The 26,295-nt window shown below is 37.6% G+C and overlaps 1 protein-coding gene across 1 annotated transcript in view; it reads right to left on the minus strand.

Moving 5' to 3' along the window:
* The window catches only part of NAV3 (neuron navigator 3), a 376,755-nt gene that overhangs the window by 71,347 nt on the left and 279,113 nt on the right, over positions 1 to 26,295 (minus strand). Inside the window, 5 exon segments of the mRNA XM_073214824.1 lie at positions 3,837 to 3,889; positions 6,779 to 6,967; positions 12,275 to 12,435; positions 13,837 to 13,878; positions 18,153 to 18,623. Of these exon segments, the coding sequence (XP_073070925.1) occupies positions 3,837 to 3,889; positions 6,779 to 6,967; positions 12,275 to 12,435; positions 13,837 to 13,878; positions 18,153 to 18,623 (916 nt within the window).

Genomic DNA, 26,295 nt, shown 5'->3' on the forward strand with positions numbered 1-26,295 from the left:
AGTTACTATACTAGCTGTAAGCATAACCATTACATATTAATTCTATATATACTGTATAAATTATTTTTCTTATTGATTTTTCAACTATCTTTTTCTTTAATAATTGCCTTCTTTATTAATTATAAATTAATATTGTGGTTACTAATACTCGGTATTACCATAAAGTTGAAGCAATGAGCCAGAACACGATAAATACTGTATTTTTTTCAATGGTTTAAGCTTGGCATTAATGATATCATGATGGAATATGATTACTTGCCAGTTTTAAGTGATGGCTTTGAGCCAGGCCCAATGTCCTAAAGGATGGCAAACAATATATATAAATTATCTGGCCTAAATAAAACCTATCAAACGATTCTACATTCTGTAAGCCATAAACTAGCCATTCATTCATCCATCCATCCAAACTTACTAATTTAAAAAAATTTACTTTAGGATTAGCTAGGTGTTAGGAAATATGTTAAAGAGATCCACAATGAACTAAACATGACCCTGGCTCTTATTAAATCAATACAAATTAGATTCCAAGTATAAAACAGGTTCAATAAAATTTTTAGTATACATTCAATCAGAAAACACCTACTTATTACAAGGATCAAAAAATTAAATGCTTAACTGGACCAGGCACATAAAAAATAGAAAGTCTTCTGAGAATTAAAGAAAAAAAATCACACATTCTTCCTAGACTCTTATTTCCCCCAGTTCTCATAAAAACATACATAATAAATAGTATTCCTTTCCTATAAGAAATGCAAGAGTACAATAATGACTAACAACCCAAATTCAGCTGCAGTGTCAGGAGGAGAGAAGAGACAGTAGAGGTTGGAACTTGCCTGAGGGTCCACAGTGACACCAGGTACCAGAAAACTTGGGAGGATTTTCATCTCAGTTTGCTAGATATACCAGTGACTTTTTAAAAAGGAACCCTTGAATTTGAATTTTTAGGTAAAAGCTTCATATTTTAGTGTTGTCTTGGACTTAAAAACAAACACCCAAACTCTGTATTAAACTTGGCAGATCTGATTAAGTCTGTGATTTCCAACCGACTTGCAACCTTTCTATACCATGCTGTTCAGAAGTTCTATAAGCTGATTTACCCAACTTTATAAAAAGATGCTTTTGAAAAATTTACCAAACTGTAAGTGGGAGGGGCTTTGAAAGAGCTACATGTGAAGAAAGATTAGTGATTTTACAGGCGAATGTTTCTTGCAATAAACCATCTTTGTTAGTTTGCTTTAATATTATTAAGCACATTACAGATAGCAAAATATAGAATTCCATAGGTTGCATAAAGGATAGTGTTAGAGTAAACATGGTTTGTACTCATGGTTAATAAGAGCAGAGTTTGCCTGAGAAGAGCAGATAGTGCCTACTATTCTTTCCAAAAAAGAACCTTTCTTTTCCCTGGATGCTTAAATTATTTTACAAATACCATGCACAGCTGCATTAGTTGTGCACTGCACAACTTCAAAAGATGTAGTTCACATAGAGTATGATATAAATGGTTCTCCTAGAATCATGCAGTTTATAATTTTTTGTGTAATTTATGGTGTCTGGTGTTCTTGGTCTTCTCTAACACAGAAAATCCAAAAGGCAGATGGTATAGGTCTTGGCTGTTGTTTTCCAATTTATAGGTACAGTCCAAAGAAATTCAGCAACTTGCCTGATGTCACACATAATTACTGATAGAGTTAGGCAAACATGCAGATTAACTGAATCTTTATCAAGAGTCCTTAAAAAAGTATGAAAAATAAAGATAGGTTGCTTTTTCACTTCATGGTTTGAAAAGCACTTCCATGGGTATTTTCTTTCTTTCTTTTTTTTTTTTTTTTTTGTAGGAGAGCAAGGAGAAAGCGAGAGGACAGAGCTCCTGGCTCAAGCCGAGAGGGGACAAGAGAGTCTCAAAGTTGAATGCTGTCTAGGGGTTTTATAGGCAGTTGAGAGACAAAGAGGTGTTTTCTCACTGCCAGTAAAATCTCAGTGCATGATAATGGGGACTGCCATCAGAATGATTCTTCGGCACCTTTGATTTTCCTCTTTATTAGTCCTCCAGAGATGCATTTATTTGAATTGTTTTACTACAGGTTATTTGTGAATTCAAGAATATCATTTCCATTATTTCCAATACAACTATTTAAACTTCTTAATACCCTAATAATATCACCTTCTCATGTGGCTTGATCACCTGATCCATTCTTTTCACATTGAACACAAGGGTGTACTTATCTCCAAATGCTGGCATATAGATATGTGTATATAGTCTCTTTAGTTAAATCTCTGTTCCCACTTCATATTGTACTCTAAATACTTTTCATTTATGCTTTCTAATTGTCCTTATGATGTTGACATCTGCTCTTATCTACCTGCAATTTTTTAAATGTTCCCCCTTTTTTCCTTATAAACCTGAAATATCTAATATAGTAGCCACTAGGCACACATGCTTATTTAAATTTGTTAATTAAAGTTTAAAAATTTAGTTCCTCTGTCACACCAGACACACTTCAAATGCTCAATACCCAGATGTGGTGATTATTGTATTACAGAGTACAGATATGGCACATTTTTATAATCACAGAAAGTATATTGAACTCTGGTATGTACTAATTAGCCATCTGTTTTTCTTCAACCCATGCTCCTTTCTTTCTTGACTATTTCTTAGGCTTCATGAAGGGAGTTTTATCAAAATATTATTTTTTTATATATTTAAATTACGATTATAGTGATGCTGCATCTTTTGATGTTATACAGAGACTTCAACTGTAGTCAAAAAACATCCCCCTACAAGCAGCATTGGCCAAATAAGAGTAACACTAACTCTTAACATATTTATTTATGTCTTTTTCCAACACTTTTTACATTAAAAAATTTTTTTATCCATTTGCCTAAAACTATAATTTGCCATTGGCAAATTTAATCATTAAAAAGAGAAATGATAAGAAAATCGTTGCCTCTGCCAATGATAGTCTAATCTTGAGTAACTATTTATCAGTAAATATATAAGATTAACTTATAAAATAAGAGGGCCATAACATCTGAACCTAATAAAAATGAATGAAAAAAGTAAGTACTGCCTTTAATGCTTAATTGCTCAGTGACAGGCAAGGCTGTAAACTTTGCATGAACTTTTCAGTACAGGACTAAGGATTAATCATTGCACACGAGTCTTAGTGAGGTTCAGGACACTAAATATACCTCATGTTCACTTAGTCATGAAAGAACCCTCTTGTAAAATACAACTTCCTGCAGACCATGATTTTGCAAAAGGTGCAGTTTTATTAAGTGGACTAACCTTTGTGACAAACAAACTATAATTTCACACACTGGAAAAATAAATTGTAAATTGACATTTCTCTCTTGTAAGAAATAAAGTTCTTGAAACCACACTCTATGTCAGATGTTATATTAAAAAAAAAACCTCAAGGCCTTTATCCTTTGGCACAATCTTCTAAAAAAAAAGAACTTAAAAAATAAAATAAGATAAAATGTAGAAAATACCATAAAGTGATTACCAGTCACAGCTCAGAGTATCAAACAAGGAAAACTAGTCAATATTATAAAATTACAGAGCATAGTACATGGTTTCAAGGATCGCCAGCCATACCCCAAGGGCTCTTATGCAATCCAGTTTTCCATGCTCTCATTCATCTGATGTGTGTACGAGAAGTCAAGGGAGAGCACCTGTAGGCCGGCGCAGAGGGGCTGGGAGAGCCTCTGGGGCGTGCGCTTGCCTGGAGTATGCCCTCATCCCACTGCGCAACTTCTGTGTAAATGTCCAGCTGTTTAATCATGCGTGTGCTTGGCAAAAGCAGAAGCTGTTCGGAACAGCCAGTACTTACTGTAGAGTAAAGAGAGGAAGTGCTGGAGACCAGTGACAATGAAGAGCCATGAACTAGGAAAGCAAAAGAGAGCAAGACGTAAGATAAATAAGTCATCTCAGGAACACCAGGCCTTTACCGAAAACTGAAGAATAGGCGGTCATGGAAATAAAACAAGAACAGCTAGACAGAAGATTCTGAGAACACTGCACTGTCATTTTTTGGAGATCAACATACTGAGAAATATAAGGGTCCTCTACCTGTCCCCTCAAGTAGCTCCTTCATCATGTTACACAGAGACAAACCCATAGTCCTTCAGGCATCCTTTGCACAATTGAGGGCCATAGTAAACTCCCCCATAATAAACAGTTAGAAAATCTTGGAAATGTAAAGTTGTCATAAACTTTTACACTTTAGAAAAGCTTTATGTATTTTAAATACTTAATTTTATTTTTATACAACAAAGATCCATTTTCAATGTTTTTTCTCCATATACTTCCATGGAAGTAAGCATTCCATCCAACTTATTATTTCAACATTGTCTGTGATGAGTTATTATGCTTTTTTTAAAAAAATGGGGGATTCTTGTTTTTTTTGTAATTTTATTAATAGAAAATACTTATTTCAAGGAGGTATTTCCCTGAAATTAAGAATGGAAATTGCATACTGTCTTTTACTGAAGTATATCAAAAAGCATCTTAAACCATTAGCAGGCTGCTTTACGTTTCTGTACATCCAATGTACTGAACCCAAAAGGTGGATTAAATTGTGCTTAATTATACTTATAGTAAAGTTCTTCCACTTTTATTGTGAGGTAATATGAAGTCATGTCTGCTTATTTACTCATTAAACAGATACTGGTTGAGCACACATGATGTAACAGTCACTTGCTAGAACCTGGGACTACAAAAATGAATGACACAATCTGAGGGGCTCAAAAAGAGGAGAAAGATACACAACTAAAGAGATAATTACAGTAGAGTAATAGTAATACTCTTGAGTGCAGTGTGTTAGGTACTACGAGGACACACAACCTAGTTTGGAGAAGACTGGGGAAGCTATAGAGTTGTGGTGGGGTGGCTGAAAAGAAAGGGATGAATTTGACAGCCACCAGGAGAAATTCTTTAAAACTGGCTGAGTATAAAGATTCCTCAAGAGAGGAAACAACAACTCCCATATTTCTAGCTTGAGCAAATACTACTACTCTGTGAAATGTGCAAAAAGGTTAGTTATTTTTTTAAAATTCCAAAACTGAAGAACATTCTTTCAGCCTCTAATAACACTGGCATGAACACAGGGTCAGCAGTGTACCAAAGGACGGTGGGCAATGAATCAGGAGATCCCATTTCCAGTCTTTACCCACTTCTTACTACTTATAGGCCTACGTCCTTGCAGTCTGTGGTTCAGTCTCTTCATCTTTCAGTGTGAGCATTGGGCAGGGCATCAGTAAAGTCCCTTCCATCTCTCTAGTGCAGGGAGTCCTTTGTGTCAACCACAATTTAATTATAATAGCTTATATTCAGTGCATGGGCATCGAAAAGTCATCTTGCCCACTCATGCTGGTGATCAGCAATTCACACTATTTAATCCTCATATGGAGAAGATCAGAGTTTTCCAGCATATGGGCAACATTCTATCTGTAAATGAGGCAGTCTCGAATGCCATCCATATGCTTAGCAATCATGATCTTTACAGTGTTATAAGATGCCTTTCTGTGAAGAAAGTGATAAAATCATTACAGAGACACAACTATCTTTACATTTCAGAGTAGTTCTATTTTGCCTGTCTGCATTGCAGCAGTCCGGCAGCTGACTCAGAGTGAAAGTCACTATCTGTCACACTCAACTCAGTGGTTTGGTTAATATTCCAAAAGATAATGCAACTGTGGGTGACTAAGTGTCAGCGTGTTTAAATGTACAGCAGTGGCCTGAAAACGATGAGTCAGTTTTCATAACTGCCTAAATTTTTAGCTAGAAAAGCATCTAAACAAGAAAGTAGGTAGGGGAAAGAGAAAGGGATAGAATTATTTCATCCTCATGACAAACCTGTGGAATTACAGATTCAGAAATTAGGACTCATAAAGTTCGAAACTTGCCCAAGCTCATACCACAAATAAATGGATGACCAGAGGCTTAAACCCTGGTATATTTCAAAATCTGGAGTCCTTTCTTTTAAATGTAATTATTAAGGACTGGATAGTATGGCTGATTCCATTTCTGATCTCATTCTAATCAGCTTAAACTTTTATGTTTACTTTTATTTTATCCTTACCTGATAGGTATTATATGTGTACTATAATTTTCTTTTATGGATACTTAAAAAAAATCACTCATTAAATTAAAGAGGAAAATCTCTCAAATATTACATCAAATTTGACATTTGAGGTGATACAGTTTAGAAAATTATATAATTTGAACATCAATTAAGTTTCCTGAGTTTTTCAAACATTATTATGAAGTGTTCACATGAAACTTCATTGCACTGGATAAGGAATATATCTTTTAAGCAAAAACTAGACATAATATGAATTTTAAAATGATGTCGAAAAAGCTAACACCAAAGGGAGTTTCTGAGAATAAAAGTCAGAAGCATGTGGTAGTTTTATAAGATAATTTTTCTAGTTTATGTATCTTTATGGTCCTTTAACTGAAATGTCCCACAAAACATCTGCTCTGGTATTTGACATGCCCTGGCAAAGAATCTCTAAATTTATGAGACTTTCTACATGAAAACACTGGACTACTTTGAATTGTTCTAGATAGCCAAGTATTAATCTAAACAATTTCTGGCATATTTCCAAATGCATAAAGAAGGTAATGCAGACTAAAACCTCTTCAAGCTTCAGGGCTCCCTGAGAGTTATACTTATTCATTTGCTCTTCAGGAATCCTTGTTATGTGATATGATAGTTGTCATCTCTGAATTTAAAAAAGCAGTGTCATTCTTACTTCCCTGTCTGCCCACCTTCCTCCATGCTGTCCCGGAATGAGCCCGAATGGCTGACGGCGCGAGGCCTCTCCTCGGGGGACGTGGCACTCCCGCACAGCTGGGCGTCGTCGTAGAGGTCGAAGGGGGAGTCTCGGGCTGGGATGCTGTTGGACCGCATCATGCTGGGCCCGGGCAGGTTAAATTGAGACAGATTGGTTGGGCTCACTGGAAACAAAACACACACAGCCTATTATTCTGGGGCTTGGATGATGAAAATTGTAGATTGATGGAAAGTGCAAATGTGATCCCAATTTTTATGGAAACGTTGAGTTTAAAAGGTGCCCCTATTTAAGGTAGGCCAAGAGTCTGCCTCTGAAACGTTCAGTAATAGTTACCATGGAGTCCCTATTTTCTTCTGACACTTTCATGGCAAGCAGTCACTCAATTTCTAAAACCACATTAAACAAAACCACCCAGACACCACTACTGTTCATGCTAGAGATAGAATAGCATGGTTTTTTCTGCTGGCTGTTAGGAAGAAAAGATTGTCTTCATCAAGTCTGCAGATTTCTTTTTAGAGAAGAAAACGTCACTGCAGTGGAAAAAGCAAAATCGAAAAGAAAGCATAAGAAATCTAAATTTCCGAAGGAGAGCCTTTGGAAATTTCTAGGTGAAGGTTTTCAGACATTTTTGGGTTCAGAATTTATCTAAGTTTGTGATTAGTACTATCATTAATATCAGAGTTAGGTTATAATAGAGAAAAGTAAAATTTTTCTTTAAATAAAATGTACATGGTATCTGTAGCTCATAAGGCTAATCACATAAACTATTTTCTACCATGTCTAAGGCCCGACGGCCACAGTGAGGCTGTCAGAAATCGCATCCTACTGTATTTCCAAAGCAGTACCTTAAGTTAGCAATTTGAAACAAAAATTTATTTAACTAGCGCCTATTGCCAAATAGTTCTAATAACACTCAATATTTTAGGCCAACTGATAATCATGAATTGAAAGAAAAATGTGGTTGACTGAATGTATAATTGCAAAACAATACTGTTTTAAAATTTGGGATAAAAGCAAAGTAGAAAAGTCAAGAAATACATTTATCACAGATACTCATATTTAAGAAAAGGACATTGTTATAGGTATAATGAGGAAGTAGGCAGAAATCTTTTAAAATATGAAAGGAATGGCTAAGTACATTCAAATCTTTTGGGAATTTATGTTATTGGCTTAGAATTAGTTTGATAGCATTTCAAAATTTGCTTTTTTTTTCCTTTGACATAGGCACTACATTTCTTCTTACTACAATTACTAGCTCCGGTAACAGTGTAAAAGTAGGAAGAGTATATACTATAAAGGGAGGGGAATATTTCATATTTTACAGGTATTAATGAATTAATGTACAGAACAACCCTCTGACAGAGCTAATTAAGAATTGGAGTAAAAGAAGAACAAGGAGAAAGAAACACAAGACTAAGAATATCCGTGTGTGTAAACATGCAATATAATTTAAAAAGAAAGAAGCTATGGATTCACAAAGTGCACAGTCCATAGACAGGCAGGAAGATGGAAAGAAGGAAAGGAGGAAAAAAAGAAGGGAGAGTGAGACAGCCAGGAAGAGAGAGGCATTTCAGGCACAGTCCTGCAAACTGACCAGTTCGATCTGACTGCTGATTGACAGCCAACAGATACACTGAAGGACATTCTGGACTTGAATGTTTCTGCTTGAGATACCAGGATTGGAGTAAATCATTGTATTCTAGGTCCACAGTATGAATCAACTCTGCTAAATGAGTGAAGTATTCAACACATTTGCAACTGTATTATTTTAATATATGCATATAGGGATTAGAAAGAAATTTCATTTGCTGTTTGGCTTTGCATAATTCTAACCAAAATGGATGCAGAGATATCTAAGCAGAGTGTCCTATAATTTCAAAACATAACACTTAGCTCATCCAAGGTGAAATAGCAATGAGGATTATGGTGGACTTAAAGGGAAGAGTTTGCACTTACAAACACTTTTGATAGCTTATCCATTGGAAATATACCCATACTATTTAAGGATGTTCAATTAAGATAATATCTAGGGCGGGTATGTTTTTGACATTGTGGTTGAATAGAAAGATAAATATGGCATGGTTCCTAACTTGAAGGGTGGCCATTAGGGAGGTGACTAAAAGATAGAAAAATCAGTATGTAAAATAAACCAAGAAAAGTTGTATTACATAAGACAAAAGTATTACAAAGGGAAATTTTGTAATGGGACACAAATTAGTACAGTGCATCTCTAGTGGTGAGTTTGCTTTCCATTAGCTTCAAATATCCCAATCTCAAACCTTTAGTTTCTTCATAAAGTAAAAAAAAATGGGAGAATAAATGGCCTCTAAGATGTTTTCAAAGCCAGCAGACACTTCAAAATTTCTAAATACAGATAAAGACGTAACAATATATTAGGGAAAAGAGGGCTACTGGCTTTGTCTTGAATTATATTTTATAGCATTTAAATTATATGTTTATTTGTGGTGATTTGAGGAGAACAGGAAGTAAAAGAAATATGGACTGGGCTTTAGGATACCTCCAAGTCACTCCCTGACTTTCCTACTATATCTAGACATACTAGCTAGTGAATTTATGATAGTGTCTTAAGAGTTGTCATATGGAATCTAATTTTAACTTATTTTATGGAATCTGGGAATACAAGTAGGAATTAAATGGAGATTCAGGAAAATTTTATTAGACCTTTTAAAGGAATAACTTCAAAAGTGTGATATATCTAGATATAGATTGTTTGTCCTTGCGTGCTTAGAGAGGAGGTTAGAGATGTCCTGAGAATTATACAATAGATGAATCATTGAACCAGATGTAGGTCTCTTCCAACTCTGAGATTCTATGCTTCCGTGAGTGTAGAAGAATGGGATTAATTCTCAATAGCTTAAAGGGTGACTAGGAAGAGGGGAGTAGAAGGTATTCAGAGTGGAGGAACCCTTGGGAGCAAAGCATAGAAACTTCCTATACAAAGGTGTTTATATATCACCTGTATGAAAAGGCCCATACAGAGCTGTGAGTGACAGGTTGATAGCAATGCTTCTACATGCTAACCCTGGCAGCAGATGAATAAAAGAATCTGAGCAATTGTTGTCACTTGTGGGCACAACAATGAGTCTCACCAGGTTATGCGAAGCCTCACAAGGGCTGTGATCAGTATAAACAAAGTTTTGTCAAAAGATTTATTTTGTTTACATAAGTCATATTCTGATATGTTTTCTTGAGTGGTAATGGTTTCTATTATACCTATCATGAGAGTAACTACATGTAAACCATAGTTTACTTTGGTGGTAGTTCAAAGTAGTCTACTGAAATGGCATAACCGTAGTGATCTTAAATTGATGTTTGTTATATGCGATGTTTTACAGTAATGTTTCTAAAAAGTTTATGTATTAACATTTTAGTAAGTAGAAAGGATAAAGAAAACATGGACATTGTAACTGCTAAATATTAGTAATAATCACTTATCTTACTGATCATTCAGAAAAGATAATTATCACATGGAAAACAAGTGGCGACCAAAGGTAAAGCATAGGACAATTCTATCCACATTCAAGTGACATAGCTTCATTTGATATATTTTTTTAAATTTAAAAATATATCTTTTATTTATGATTGCATTTTAATAGTACCCCACTTCTTACTTAATAAATAAATGTTTAGGTGATCTGTAAAATACAGTCAAAGCTTTTTAAAAATAATTTTCATGGTTTTAAAATAAGTCATTTTTTTTCTTCTGTAAAATAACAGCATAGAGATTTCAGAATGCCTGGTTTGAAGCCACCTATGTGTATAAAATCTGGGTAGGCACATGAAAGTGGGCTGACATGTAGAGGAAGGTCATAAGTCACAATGGATGAAACTGTTAGAAGATCTGAGAGTAGAGGCCCTAAGATCTATTTGAAGTCTACTGCAGTTGTCTCTCAGAGTGTAAGGTATGCATTCCGACAAAAATAATGATGTAGCAGAAGCTACCAAGCCTTTTTACTCTCATGAGTCTTTGTATCTATTAGATCAATCTTTCCTCACAATATGACCTAGGTATTATTTATCCATTCAACAGATGAGAAAGTTGAGGTTAAATTGCTAATGTCAGACGTAGTAAGGTAGTGCAGGATTTCCCCCCCAAAGAATAATGGGATAGATAGATTTAATCAGAATAACAATGATGGGGGAAAAAAATGAAGGAGGTAAATTAATGTCAATTAATGAAAAGATAGGAGACATGAGATGCCTCACAAACCCAACATTCCAGGTGATCTAGGTTTGTTTCAGATATTCCACAAAATTAGAATTTGTTTCATATTCCTATGACTCTGTAACAACATTTTCAATTCATTTATTGAAGTTAAAGTTTTAAGCTTCTTGCCATGTTTTATAACTTAAGCTGGAAATAAGGGAATGCTAGACCATTTTGCTATCATAAGGCAAACAAATCTCATCACTGTGTAGGTTTAACAACCAACCTGATGTTTGATATGAATTTATTAGTTTATATAGAACCATGGCAAAAATAATTGCTTTTCATTGCCAAAAGCTTTATTCTGTATAGCAGGAAGTTACAATAGAGGAGAAATAGCCTTAAGTGTTCAAATAGAGATAAAAGTTGAAAAGTTCAAATTACTGAAGAATTCAGATAGTTTGTTGTTCCATTACTAGGTAAAAATTTGTTCAAGGAAAAGAGAAAAAATAATGAGATGACTTTATATATGACTTTAAAGAGATCAGTTTTCAAAAGCATTGGGCCTATTAAATGATAAACTGGAATGTTTAGACTTCATTATTTTGCCACTCTTCCCTGTTTTCTATGAATTTATACAAATGATTTTATATTTCATACAAATGATGATAAGCACAAAGTAGCTCAATGGCTAAATTAGTTAGTTGGTTTTCTCATTGCACGTACCCAAAAATGTTCACAAGGTACTATTTTAACAGGAGTTCTCACATGCATTTTTAAGGGGAGTTTTAATTTTAAAATGGTTAAGGAAGTGATCATGGATTCATGGGATCACAGTTGTTCTTCTTCCATTATTTCCATTTTCTATTTTTCTACAAAAAGATGATTAATTTTGTTATAAGGATGTTAAAAATATCTTAAACAAGAAATAAGATGTTTTACTGGTTTTTAAGAGGACTGAGAAAACCCACAGGCTTCAAGTCAGGTGTTCTGGGATCAATTACTGCCTTTGCCTCTTACAAGTGGGGAGACTTTTTCAAGTTAAATGACCTCTCTGTGCCTCCAGATCCTAGTCTAAAAAATAACAACAGTATTACTTCTGTTAAGTTGGTGTCCTGAGCAATAAACTCATAATGTTTGAAAACTGTTATGTGAGCAGTATGCAATCATACTAATAAAAGTCAGTGTCAAAGTGTCTTATCTCCTTCATAAATCAACAATTTTTGTGGAGAGACACCAGGGCTCCCGGAAGGATAGGTGGTAAAAGGAACAAGATGAAACTGATGTCTTGGCATATTTTACCCAAGTTGGAAAAGTGGTATTTTCCTGTTGCAGAAGATGACATGGCAGAAGGGGAGACCAGAGGCGACCGGCTGCCAGTATCCTGCAGCCCTCCCGTAGAATGGGAACGCAGCCACTCTTTGCCCTCTTCTTGGCTGGCCTGCCGAGACGATGGGGTGTATCTGCAAGACAGCACAACTGAGACCCTTAAGCACATCCACAAGGGCAAGGCAATACCAGGACAAGGGAACAACTGGAGGAGCTTGCTATTCAGACTAAACAACATTCTCACACAGATCGAATCTAATTATAATTGCTTAATGCTTCCAGATGATCTGACACCATCTGTTTGACTCTCACAGGAAAAGGAAAATAAAGGATTTTGAAAGGAAAATTATGCTTCTGTGAGATATGCAGTTGAAACTTATAAGCAATGAGGAGATATCCAAGTTAATTGAAAAGGACTTAAAAGCAGTGTTTGGAATGATGTGAAGAGGGGGAACATGTAGGTTAAATATGGTAGACAGCGGTAGGCCAGCAGCCAAGGGAATTGGAGTGGTGGTCACAGAAAGGCATAGGAAATGGAACACGAACTGACATCTTTTTTTAAAAAAAAAAAAAAGAAGGAAAAACATTTATTTGGTTAAAATGCTTGACAGCATGTCTGGATTTTAAAAAAAAAAGAGGGAGGTGGGAAAAATGGACTTGCTTTATTGGAAAATAAATTTTCTGGAACAAAATTTTGAAATGGAATAATTTCAAGCTGTTTGCTATTGCTAAGAAACTGGTGAGAAAAAGGATACCAGGGAAAGACCTATTTGGCCAGTACTCACTTTCACCAGAGTTAAGTACATCCTCAGCACCAAAGAGTAGTCAACTTATCATGTTCATACAGTGCTAAATCTCTATTAGTAGCTCATTGTATATGTTCTCCTCAGATAAAAGTATACAATTAATGATGGCCATGAATTAAATTTTCATTTTATTTTTAAGATGAACTGAATAAGTATTCCGAGATTATGCAATACTAGACTAATTCATGTCTAAATCATCTGATAGATAGCAGCACTCCTGAAATTAGGAATTAAAACTCAAATTTGAGTTTTACCAAAAGGATTCTTTAAAAATTCATACCTTAGTTATAGCATCTGTCCTCTGATGATTAAAATATATTTTCTTTGATTCAAATTAGAGCATCCTTCAACTTTACAACATCAACTGGCCACATCTGTAAACTATATGGGTTGAGGTTTTGCAAGCATATATCTCCACGATGGGAAAGTTAGGGAAGTTAGTTTTATCTTAATTTGCAGAAGTGAGTTCTGAATTCCACCAAGAGTTGCTGCCCCAAAAATAATGGTATTTACATTGGATTTAGTTTACTGAGTCTTGGCCTCTACCAGCATCTACCTGAGGTCTATCTCACCAACCCCTGAGGTGAGAGAAAACATCAGCATTACAAGTGATTTCATCCTCAACATCAGGTACTTCATTGCAAACCACAGAGAAAGAGGAAGAGAGACAGTACACATGTCTACATAACAACAGAGAAAGGCAGCAATTGTGCTGAGAGAGATATATACCTTAGTCCCTTTTTGGGTAGTGTATTTCTGTCAAGCTGCATGCTGTTAAAACAAAGAAAATCCCTAAGGACATAATGTAAACAAAACTTCCAAATTACACATCCAACAAAAACGGTTCTCTGTTTGAACTACACAAAATTAATTTTTTGTAACACATATTTAATGCTTAACTCATTGGAAAAGGCCAACTGAAGATGACCAGATTTCCATTGTTACACATTCAATGATGATTTAGCAACAGGATTACTAGAAAATAGATTGAATCCTATGGTACCACAATCCCCCTCTAGATTCTATTTCCCTAGTGCTATAGTAAATTTCCTTTGCCATTCAACTGGGCACTTACACAATAATTAGATGAGACTTCTGCTGTGATTTCATAGGCAGCAGAATCATAGAGGTGGAAATGAGATAGATCTGCTCTACTTAAGTTAATGTGACAATTTCCAATGGGCAGAGAAGATCTAAAACACTTTTAATACTTATTTTTTGTACTCAAATTATTTTTAATAAAAGTAAATGCAGATTTATTCCTCTTTACATGAGAAAAAAATATAATAAATATCTGCTAAAATGCAATGTTTCTGGCATCATTTATTTAAACAACTTAAACTAAACTAAGCCATCTTTTAGAAATTATAAATTAGGTATTTAAAAGGCCATGATTTTCATTAGTCCCTATTTTAAAGAATTCTCAACTGGTTGTAGAAAGAGGTGAAAGGATGTGTCTGGAGAAAATGAGAAATGGCCTCTCTAAAAATATAGGAAGAAGGTGTCAACAACTAAGTGGGACAAGTCTAAGGATTTCTATTATAATCTGGCATGTGGATAGCCAAAGGATACAAATTATTTGAATTTGCATAATGATAGTTTTTTTCCATTAGAATCTCAAATGATTAAAATTAAATACACAGTATATGTATAACGGTGATGATGTAACATGAATGCAAACACACTGACTTGAAATTTAATCACTCAGAATCAAAGCTAAAATGTTTTCTTTTGTTCGTACTCCACTCATTAGCACTGCAAATGAAAGCATGCAAAGGAATGACACAACCTTTTATTTATAGGGAATGTCCACTTAAGGTAATTACTGTATTATGCTGAGTCCAGTTCCAGTATATAACTTGACCATACATTTTTTAGTAATGTGGATAAACAAAGAAAAAGGAATCATATTGAACAAATATGTAAAAGCTCTAAATATGAGTTAGTTACATTGTGCTAAAGTATTAATATGGTCATAAGCCATTATAAAGATGGATCTCTTTCACCTGTGCAAACTTATTAACATTTAACACTGCAGAGGGAACTGAAAAGCACTGTTTTGGCAAAGCTATCAACTGTATAGAAAATTGTATGTTCATATGGTGCAGCTAATTTCATGTAAGAAAAATCAGAAAAAAATATACATCTATCTTTAACAATATAAATTTAAGCTTTAAGTAGAAATCTCTCTTTGCATCTGAATATTAATGATAGTATCATGCAGTTTCTACAAGCCCTGAAAGGTCACAAACTCCTATGTCTTCAAGGGCCATCCAGGCAGTGGGAATAGTGAAGTGGGGATTTTAGCCAACATTCTGAGGACAGGTACTGTTTGCTTAAAGCCAGTAAGTGCTGTGCAGGATTGTAAAGGTAGGGTTGCCAGGTCTGATATTTAACAACCAGCCAAAAATACATAAAGTGGGTTACTACTCTAAATTATTTTTAAAGTTTGGTTAGGTCACAAAAAACAAACAAACAAAACAAAACAAATGTGAACTGGTTATGGCCCAAGAGCCACCAATGATCTAGAACAGTTAAAGCGAAAATTGTTAAAGAACCTTTAAATTTATTTACTATTTTATGATATTTTAAGGAAGAGGACTTTAAGCCCAAATTAAAATTTTTATGAAAAACTATTGATTTAATAGTACTGGGATATGAATGTCAACAAAGTATTGTGAAATTATAGATAAACTAGTAAGTCATGAACTTACATAAATGAACTTACCTAGGTCTCTATTGTATATCTCTAATTAATTTGTCTTAAATATTTAAATTTTAGCATATTTTCCCTCAGGTATGGCTCTTTGGTTGCCTTAGTGTTCCCAACTTTCTGCTGACTGTTTAATTATAATTAAGCCACAGTTTCTGATAACACCTAATTGTCTCTTTAATAGCTTATAAATTTTCTTGAACGTACTTTAAAGGATTAGAATCAACTGCTATTGCTTGCAATTTTGTTCCCAAGAAAGAAAAGTACAGCTTCATATATCAAAAATTATTTCAATCCAGTAATTTACTGGAGAAACTAATTAATATTCATATCATATACTATACCTATTAAGAAGATATCTTAATTTTCAGTTTAATATTCATCAATACATTTTATTAAGAATCAAGGCAAGCATTTCATTTACTCAAACTAGTTTTGAATCTCAAAAAATTACTCAAAATTCTTCATAAAAAATAAAATACTAACATTGCATTTATAATCCATCTATAAAACTCATCTGGTTTGATTTGAGGTTTACTTGGTTACAAATATTTACTTGACCATTTCTCAAAGTTTTTAATGGCTGAAAATAAAAGAAATAGGTTGATGGCTAACTTGTTGCAGTCATTTGTTCATATGTGGACAAATAGTGTTTTGGAGGGTGACTTGGTTAATAAAATAACCTATTTGCAGTGTACTTAGTTTTGATATAAAATCACTGTTTCGATTTTTCATACATCAACACAAAAACAAGGATAATATTTATTAAAACTGTAGGTTAATATATTTTCAACATAATTTGATTGACTTGTTGGAAGTTTTAAAAATGATGTACAAGGATGCCAATTTACCTTTAAAGTGTGGGAACTCTAAGATGCTGTTGGAAGCCTAACTTCTTAATTCAAAAATTCAATGAAACTACCTACAACAGTGCTTTTGTGTATGTAGCTGGTCTTCATGTAGGCTGTTTATAATGACACAACCAGAAGGGAAATATGCAAATGCCTATATTTTAGGTTCTATCACCCAGTTGTCTGTCTTGTGTCTCTTGGCCCAGTTTTTTGTTTAGGAAGAAAAATGCATTTTGTGATTAGCAGTCTGCCACAGGAATTATTGATCATCAATGTCTCAGTTAGTTCTGAAATTGTTTTCTCCGGGGGAGTCTCATCTGCATGGCTGTCCACGTACCTTGTTAGGGAAATGGAAGTAATGTGGGGTAGAAGTAATGTTTTGCTCTGGGTTTTGCATTTCACAAAGGCCAGAGAAACGGGAAAGCAGTAGGAAATCTTAGATGAAGGGACAACTGGTGCACTGGAATGAGAGTCTAGGCTGGGATTTTAGCCGGTGTTTTTTAAAAAATGCTTCTGGGAATAAGTGCACAGAAGAGGAGGTATGTCGGCATCAACAATAGACCGGGAAAAGTTTAGGGAAGGCACCAGGCGTTTTCAGTGACCAGTAGTACTTCGCAAGTAACACACTAAGATAGGTGGCCAAGGACATTTTTGACAGCTTTAGGTGTGCCAAGAAACAAACAGCATTAAATTCCGCAGGGAAAAGGGAGCAGTTTTAAGACATTTTTCTGGGGGAAAGAGTCAGTACCAATTTATCTGAGAAAGGATTTTTTGGGGGAGAGGATCTAGAGCCGTTTTGGCCAACAGTAATGATTTCTGTAAGTATATTAAGTAAGGAATGCCTGATGTTTTTCATTTTAACTTGAAAAATTAATCATTAAACCAATGGGAATCACCTTGAAAGGGGATTTATTTCAAAGTGCCCTATTAAAAGTATCACTGGTGTTAATGATTTTCTCTATGATTTCATATCTGACAATCGATTTTTCCCAATTCAACAAGGATTGCCCAGTGTTCCATTTGCTATTTTTTCCACAGAAGTATGAATAATGCAAATTTGTGCAAATTTAACATGTTGCTCAGAGCATAATTGTAGAATCCATTTAAATTCGGGCTTTAAAATGCTTAAATCATCATAAGGAGCAATGTTGTCCTGGGGCTCAAGCCAAATCATTAACATGCCTTGAGAAGACATCATTCAATATATAAATACATGCTTTGAGTTTTATTTAAATTGCCTATTGGGTGTATAGGTAAGTATTCATATTAAGAAACTCAATTACCCAATTACCCTATCCTTAATGTTTTTTTTACCCCCTTCTGCAAACTTGGTAAGAGCAAATAAAAGGCCCACTCGCGTCAAGGCTACATCCCTTCGGTCTGCGCTCCTCGGCCGGGGCGCGCCCACGGAGCCCAGGGACTTCGAGGGGCGACGGCGCCTGCGGAGGGGCGCGGACTCCGCCGGGGCCCGGGACGCTCACCTTTCCGAGAGCGTGGATCGCACACTGCCCGTTCTCACGAGCAGGCTCTGCACCTCGTGGGCGCCCGCGGCCAGGCCAGACAGGGAACCGTGGTGGCTGAGGGGGAGGTCCATGGACTCGGAGCTCGTGTGCAGGCTAGTCATGGACGGGTAGCTCGGCGTGTCCTTGCTGCCCGCGGAGGAGCTGCTCAGAGTGGCGGCCCATGGCGGGCCGCCCGACGCGGGGCTGGACGCCAGCGAGGCGCTGAGGCCGAGCACGTCTGCAGCTAGGTCTGCGGGCTTGCTGAAGAGAGGGCTGCTGCCGCCGCTCGGCCCGCCCGCACTGCCCGCGCTGCCCGTCCCCGACGACGGCGACTCCAGGCTGCCCTGCCGCGCCAAGGCGGCGCCGGGGCCAGGCACGACGGAGGGCGCTTTCGCTCCCTCGGCACCAGGTGCGGGGGTGGCTTTGCCACCTGCCTTGGCACCAAACAACCTAAGAGAAAAACAAACAACAGCTTCATTTGTTCCGGAACCGACATTCACAGGGGCCACTTAGGCTCCCAGCACCAAGCGCCCTGCGCCGGACGCTCTTGTCAGTCACCCTCCCGTCAGTCACCCAGGGGGCAGGCGCGGGACCCTCCTGTCAGTCACCCGCAGGGCAGGCGTGGGACCCCTCCTGTCAGTCACCCTCCCATCAGTCACCCACAGGGCAGGCAGGGACCCTCCTGTCAATCACCCGGACAACAGGCGTGAGACCCTCCTGTCAGTTACTCTCCCATCAGTCACCCAGGGGGCAGGCGCAGGACAGTCCTGTCAGTCATCTGGAGGGCAGGTGCGGGACCCCTCCTGTCAGTCACCCTCCCGTCAGTCACCCACAGGGCAGGCAGGGACCCTCCTGTCAGTCATCTGCAGGGCAGACGCCAGACCCTCCTGTCAGTTACCCTCCCATCAGTCACCCAGGGGGCAGGCAGGGACCCTCCTGTCAGTCATCTGCAGGGCAGGCGTGGGACCCTCCTGTCAGTTACCCTCCCATCAGTCACCAAGGGGGCAGGCGCAGGACAGTCCTGTCAGTCACCTGGAGGGCAGGCGCAGGACCCCTCCTGTCAGTCACCCTCCCGTCAGTCACCCAGGAGGCAGGCAGGGACCCTCCTGTCAGTCACCCTGAGAGCAGGCATGGGACCCCCCTGTCACCGGCAGGACAAGTGCAGGATCCTTCCGTCAGTCACCCACAGGGCAGGCGCGGAACCCTTCTGTCTGTCACCCTGAGGGCAGGCGCGGGACCCTCCTGTCACCTGCAGGGCAGGTGCAGAACCCTCCTGTCAGTCACCCGGACGACAGGCATGAGACCCTCTTGTCAGTAACCTGGAGGACAGGCACGGGACCCCTTCTGTCAAGTCATCCTCCTGTCAGTCACCCACAGGACAGGCGCAGGACCCCTCTTGTCAGTAACCCAAAAGGCAGGCACAGGACCCCTCCTGTCACCTGAAGGGCTGCAATCGCATGGCTGTCCAGGTGGAGGCCGAATGTGGGCAAAACTAGCCAAAAATCAAAGTCCCTGGCTTTTGCAATTTCAACGGTCATGAGAGTCTTCTGCAAAAATTAAATTGTTTGGCCACACTTGCTTTACTTATTTAAAGAGCCACTAAAATGAAACAACGTCTATGCACTTGGTATATAACAATAACAATTTTTTTTTTCATTTTAATGGTTTATTCAAATTCTAAAAGGAAGGTTTAAGGCAGGATCTGGGAAGGTGTGGTGCCTGTCTGGTGGCCTGAATGATGGTCAGAGTTGTCAGTTGGAAACAATACCGGACACTTTTGGCAACATGTTGACTTCTTTTTATTTTCCAAAGAAAGACCAGAAGGTTTTATGTCGGTTGCCAGTGCTTTTCAAATATATATTTATAATAGTGACTTGAAGCATACTTGGTGCTAAGGTACATGTTGGAGTTTAGTTCAGAAAACATTTTAGTTTTGTAAATGAAGCAGATGATATAATCAAATTTATGTAAATATGGAAATAAAGTGATATGAAGTAATGGCATAATGATTACTAATTAAGTTGGAATGAAATCTGTATTTCCTAGAGTGAAATATCTTATGACCAATATGAGAAATTCTTTCATAGGTAATGGGCCACTGGAGGGCACTGCTGGCTTTTACTTCAGTACAGAAATATTTACTCTCACTGTAAAACCACTACTCTTGCCTGAAAATCAACATAACAAAAAGATGGTTCTTCAGGGTTAACATTTCTGCTGAGGAGTATGACTGCTAGGTTTTTCCAATGATCATGTCTCTGAGATTGCTTGAAATGTAAAAGTAAATGTTTTCAGAACCTTTATTTCCTAGATATAAAGGTTCTTGCTTTAGTTACTATAATAATAACAAACATTGAAAATCCTTAACATGTAATGGACTATAAATTATACTCTAACATTTCACATTGGTGAGGAAATACCCATAGAGATTTAACTATTTGTCCCAAGTCTTTACCTGGATGTATTTTCCTACCACTTAAAACGCACTGGTATTTAAAACAGTGATACCTCACAGCAGAACTCCACATATTCAACACCAAAGACAGTCCCAGTGAGGAAACCAAGTCATGCTGCTTCTCAGAGTTTTACAGAAGAAAGCTGATGAAGAGTTAGAAAGCCTAGCCCATTTCTTAGTTGTTACCTTATACCAAACATCCGAATATTTTCTAATCTATCAGTCACATCATGCCTTGATATTTATCAACATGTCAAGATATGATACTGTGTAAATGTGTCCAACATGAGCTGGAAACACAACTCCATCTACATTCATCATCACCAACTCATTAAGAGCCAGCAAGATAATAAACACTGGTAATGAATACCCATAGTCGTAAAGACCTATTTTGCTTTGTTTTATTTTTAATTGTGTAAAGGAGAGATGGAAATCTATGGAAACTTCACAAGCTATTTCTTTATCACTGCCCGTAGATATTGCCATCTGCTGTTAAGTCTCTTATAAATGCTATTTGTGTTGCTAATATTACAAATGATAGTAAAACTGCCAAGTTTGAGCATTTCTCAAAATGATCACTTTTTTTGCTAGCTATTTATAATAATAGGCTTCTTAAAACCAACTGTACTCAGAAACTGAATAAAACTTTCTACAGTATATTTACCTTAAGAATATATACATATAGGGGGGCAGAGCCAACATGGCAGTGTGAGTAGGACAGTGGGAATCTCCTCCCAAAAACATATATATTTTTGAAAATACAACAAATACAACTAATCCTAAAAGAGAGAGCAGAAGGCACAGGACAACAGCCAGACTACATCCACACGTGCGAGAGCCCAGCACCTGGTGAAAGGGGTAAGATACAACCCCTGGCCCGGCGGGATCTGAGCACACCTCCCCCCAGCTCCCGGTGGGAGGAGAGGTATCAGAGTGCAGGGTGGGAGAGGGAGCCCAGGACTGTAAACACCCAGCCCCAACCACTCACACCACAGCACAGACGCAGTGCATGCATGGAGGGCTGGAAACTAGGGAAACAGGGTAACAAGACCTCTGAGCGGGTTCTGAAGCTGATGCCCTGTGACAAAGCAAAGTGAGTGCTTTTTGAAAGTCTTAAAGGGACAGGGATGTAACAGCTGGACGGAAACAACATAGGTCACAGCCCAGTTGCTGGAAATTACAGGGAAAACTGGGTGCACTAACCCCCTGGGCAACAGCTCTGAGACCCCTCACAGAGGTAAACAGCCAAACAGCCCCCCTGTCCATTATCCCTCCCGGGCGCTTCCTCCATACCCACCGGGCAAGACACAAACACCCAGTCTACATGCAATTACCCAACACAGGACACTAGGGGTGTTGCAGTTGTCCCAGTAAAGAAAGGCCAGTAGAAAGTGAAAAGTTTGGCCTTCCCAGCTGACAGTCAATAGCACCTATCTACATGAAAAGGCAAAAAAATATGATCCAGACAAGACTAACCCAGACAGCTTCAGCATCTGCTATACCTTCCCCTGAGAAGGAACCTGGGGAAATAGACTTATCCAGTCTTCCTGAAAAAGAATTCAAAACAAAAGTCATAACCATGCTGATGGACTTGCAGAGAAATATGCAAGAACTAAGGAAGGAGAATACAGAAATAAAACAAGCTCTGGAAGGACTTCAAAACAGAATGGATGAGATGCAAGAGACCATTAATGGACTAGAAAACAGGGAACAGGAATGCAGAGAAGCTGATGCGGAGAGAGAGAAAAGGATGACAGAATTCTAAGAGAGCTGAGTGACCAATCGAAATGGAACAATATCCGCATTATAGGGGTACCAGAAGAAGAAGAGAGAGAAAAAGGGGTAGAAAGTGTCTTTGAAGAAATAATTGCTGAAAACTTCCCCAAACTAGGGTAAGAAATGGCCTCTCAGACCACAGAGGTACACAGAACTCCCATGACAAGGGATCCAAGGAGGGCAACACCAAGACACATAATATTTAAAATAGCAAAGATCAAAGACAAGGACAAAATATTAAAGGCAGCCAGAGAGAAAAAAAGGTTACCTACAAAGGAAAACCCATCAGGCTATCATCAGACTTCTCAACAGAAACCCTACAGGCCAGAAGAGAATGGCATGATGTACTTAATGCAATGAAACAGAAGGGCCTCGAACCAAGACTACTATATCCAGCACAATTATCATTTAAATACGAAGGAGGGATTAAACAATTCCAGACAAGCAAAAGTTGAGGGAATTTGCCTCCCACAAACCACCTCTACAGGGCATCCTACAGGGACTGCTCTAGGTGGGAGCACTCCTAGAAAGAGCACAGAACAAAACACCCAACATATGAAGAAGGGAGGAGGAGGAATAAGAAGGGAGAGAAATACAGAATCATCAGACCGTGTTTATAATAGCTCAACAAGCGAGTTAAGTTAGACAGTAAGATAGTAAAGAAGCTAACCCTGAACCTTTGGTAACCACAAATTTAAAGCCTGCAATGGCAATAAGTACATACCTTTCAATAATCACCCTAAATGTAAATGGACTGAATGTACCAATCAAAAGACACAGAGTAATAGAATGGATAAAAAGCAAGATACATCCATATGCTGCTTACAAGAGACTCACCTCAAACCCAAAGATATGCACAGACTTAAAGTCAAGGGATGGAAAAAGATATTTCATGCAAACAACAGACAGAAGAAAGCAGGTGTTGCAATTCTGGTATCAGACAAAACAGACTTCAAAATAAAGAAAGTAACAAAATATAAAGAAGGACATTACATACTGATAAAGGGCTCAGTCCAACAAGAGGATATAACCATTATAAACATTATGCATCCAATACAGGAGCACCAACATATATGAAACAAATGCTAACAGAATTAAAGGAGGAAATAGAACCAAATGCATTCATTTTGGGAGACTTTAACACACCACTCACTCCAAGGGACAGATCTACCAGACAGAAAATAAGTAAGGACACAGAGGCACTGAACAACACACTAGAACAGATGGACCTAATAGACATCTACAGAACTCTACATCCAAAAGCAACAAAAAGCAATACATTCTTCTCAAGTGCACATGGAACATTCTCCAGAATAGACCACATACTAGGTCACAAAAAGAGACTCAGTAAATTCCAAAAGATTGAAATCCTACCAACCAACTTTTCAGACCACAAAGGCATAAAACTAGAAATAAATTGTACAAAGAAAGCAAAAAGGCTCACAAACACATGGAGGCTTAACAACATGCTCCTAAATAATCAATGGATCAATGACCAAATCAAAATGGAGATTCAGCAATATATGGAAACAAACGACAACAACAACACAAAGCCCCAACTACTGTGGGACGCAGCAAAAGCAGTCTTAAGAGGAAAGTATATAGCAATCCAGGCATATTTAAAAAAGGAAGAACAATCCCAAATGAATGGTCTAATGTCATAATTGTCGAAATGGGAAAAAGAAGAACAAATGAGGCCTAAGGTCAGCGAAAGGAGGGACACAATAAAGATCAGAGAAGAAATAAATAAAATTGAGAAGAATAAAACAATAGCAAAAATCAATGAAACCAAGAGCTGGTTCTTCAAGAAAATAAACAAAATAGATAAGCCTCTAGCCAGACTTATTAAGAGGAAAAGAGAGTCAACACAAATCAACAGAATCAGAAACGAGAAAGGAAAAATCACGATGGACTCCACAGAAATACAAAGAATTATTAGAGAGTACTATGAAAACTTATATGCTAACAAGCAGGGAAACCTAGGAGATATGGACAACTTCCTAGAAAAATACAACCTTCCAAGACTGACCCAGAAAGAAACAGAAAATCTAAACAGACCAATTACCAGCAACGAAATTGAAGCGGTAATCAAAGAACTACCAAAAAACAAAACCCCCGGGCCAGATGGATTCACCTCGGAATTCTATCAGACATACAGGGAAGACATAATACCCATTCTCCTTAAAGTTTTCCAAAAAATAGAAAAGGAGGGGATACTCTCAAACTCGTTCTATGAAGCTAACATCACCCTAATACCAAAACCAGGCAAAGACCCCACCAAAAAAGAAAACTATAGACCAATATCCCTGATAAACGTAGATGCAAAAATGCTCAACAAAATATTAGCAAACCGAATTCAAAAATACATCAAAGGGATCGTACACCATGACCAAGTGGGATTCATCCCAGGGATGCAAGGATGGTACAACATTCGAAAGTCCATCAACATCATCTACCACATCAACAAAAAGAAAGACCAAAACCACATGATCATATCCATAGATGCTGAAAAAGCATTTGACAAAGTTCAACATCCATTCATGATAAAAACCCTCAGGAAAATGGGAATAGAGGGCAAGTACCTCAACATAATAAAGGCCATTTATGATAAACCAACAGCCAACATTGTATTGAACAGCGAGAAGCTGAAAGCTTTTCCTCTGAGATCGGGAACTAGACAGGGATGCCCACTCTCCCCACTGTTATTTAACATAGTACTGGAGGTCCTAGCCACGGCAATCAGACCAAACAAAAAAATACAAGGAATCCAGATTGGTAAAGAAGAAGTTAAACTGTCACTATTTGCAGATGACATGATACTGTACATAAAAAACCCTAAAGACTCCACCCCAAAACTACTAGAACTGATATCGGAATACAGCAAAGTTGCAGGATACAAAATTAACACACAAAAATCTGTGGCTTTCCTATACACTAACAATGAACCAACAGAAAGAGAAATCAGGAAAACAACTCCATTCACAATTGCATCAAAAAAAATAAAATACCTAGGAATAAACCTAACCAAAGAAGTAAAAGACTCATACTCTGAAAACTACAAGTCACTCTTAGAGAAATTAAAGGAGACACTAACAAATGGAAACTCATCCCATGCTCATGGCTAGGAAGAATTTATATCATCAAAATGGCCATCCTGCCCAAAGCAATATACAGATTTGATGCAATCCCTATGAAACTACCAGCAACATTCTTCAATGAACTGGAACAAATAATTCAAAAATTCATATGGAAACACCAAAGACCTCAAATAGCCAAAGCAATCCTGAGAAAGAAGAATAAAGTAAGGGGGATCTCACTCGCCAACTTCAAGCTCTACTACAAAGCCATAGTAATCAAGACAATTTGGTACTGGCCCAAGAACAGAGCCACAGACCAATGGAACAGACTAGAGAATCCAGACATCAACCCAAACATATATGGTCAATTAATATTTGATAAAGGAGCCATGGACATACAATGGTGAAATGACAGTCTTTTCAACAGATGGTTCTGGCAAAACTGGACAGCTACATGTAGGAGAATGAAACTGGACCATTGTCTAACCCCATATACAAAAGTAAACTCAAAATGGATCAAAGACCTGAATTTAAGTCATGAAACCATTAAACTCTTAGAAAAAAAAATAGGCAAAATGCTCTTAGACATAAACATGAGTGACCTTTTCTTGAACATATCTCCCTGGGCAAGGAAAACAACAGCAAAAGTGAACAAGTGGGACTATATTAAGCTGAAAAGCTTCTGTACAGCAAAAGACACCATCAATAGAACAAAAAGGAACCCTACAGTATGGGAGAATATATTTGAAAATGACAGATCTGATAAAGGCTTGACGTCCAGAATATATAATGAGCTTACATGCCTCAACAAACA

The sequence above is a fragment of the Manis javanica genome, chromosome 10, assembly GCF_040802235.1.
Source record: "Manis javanica isolate MJ-LG chromosome 10, MJ_LKY, whole genome shotgun sequence".
Classification (NCBI taxonomy): domain Eukaryota; kingdom Metazoa; phylum Chordata; class Mammalia; order Pholidota; family Manidae; genus Manis; species Manis javanica.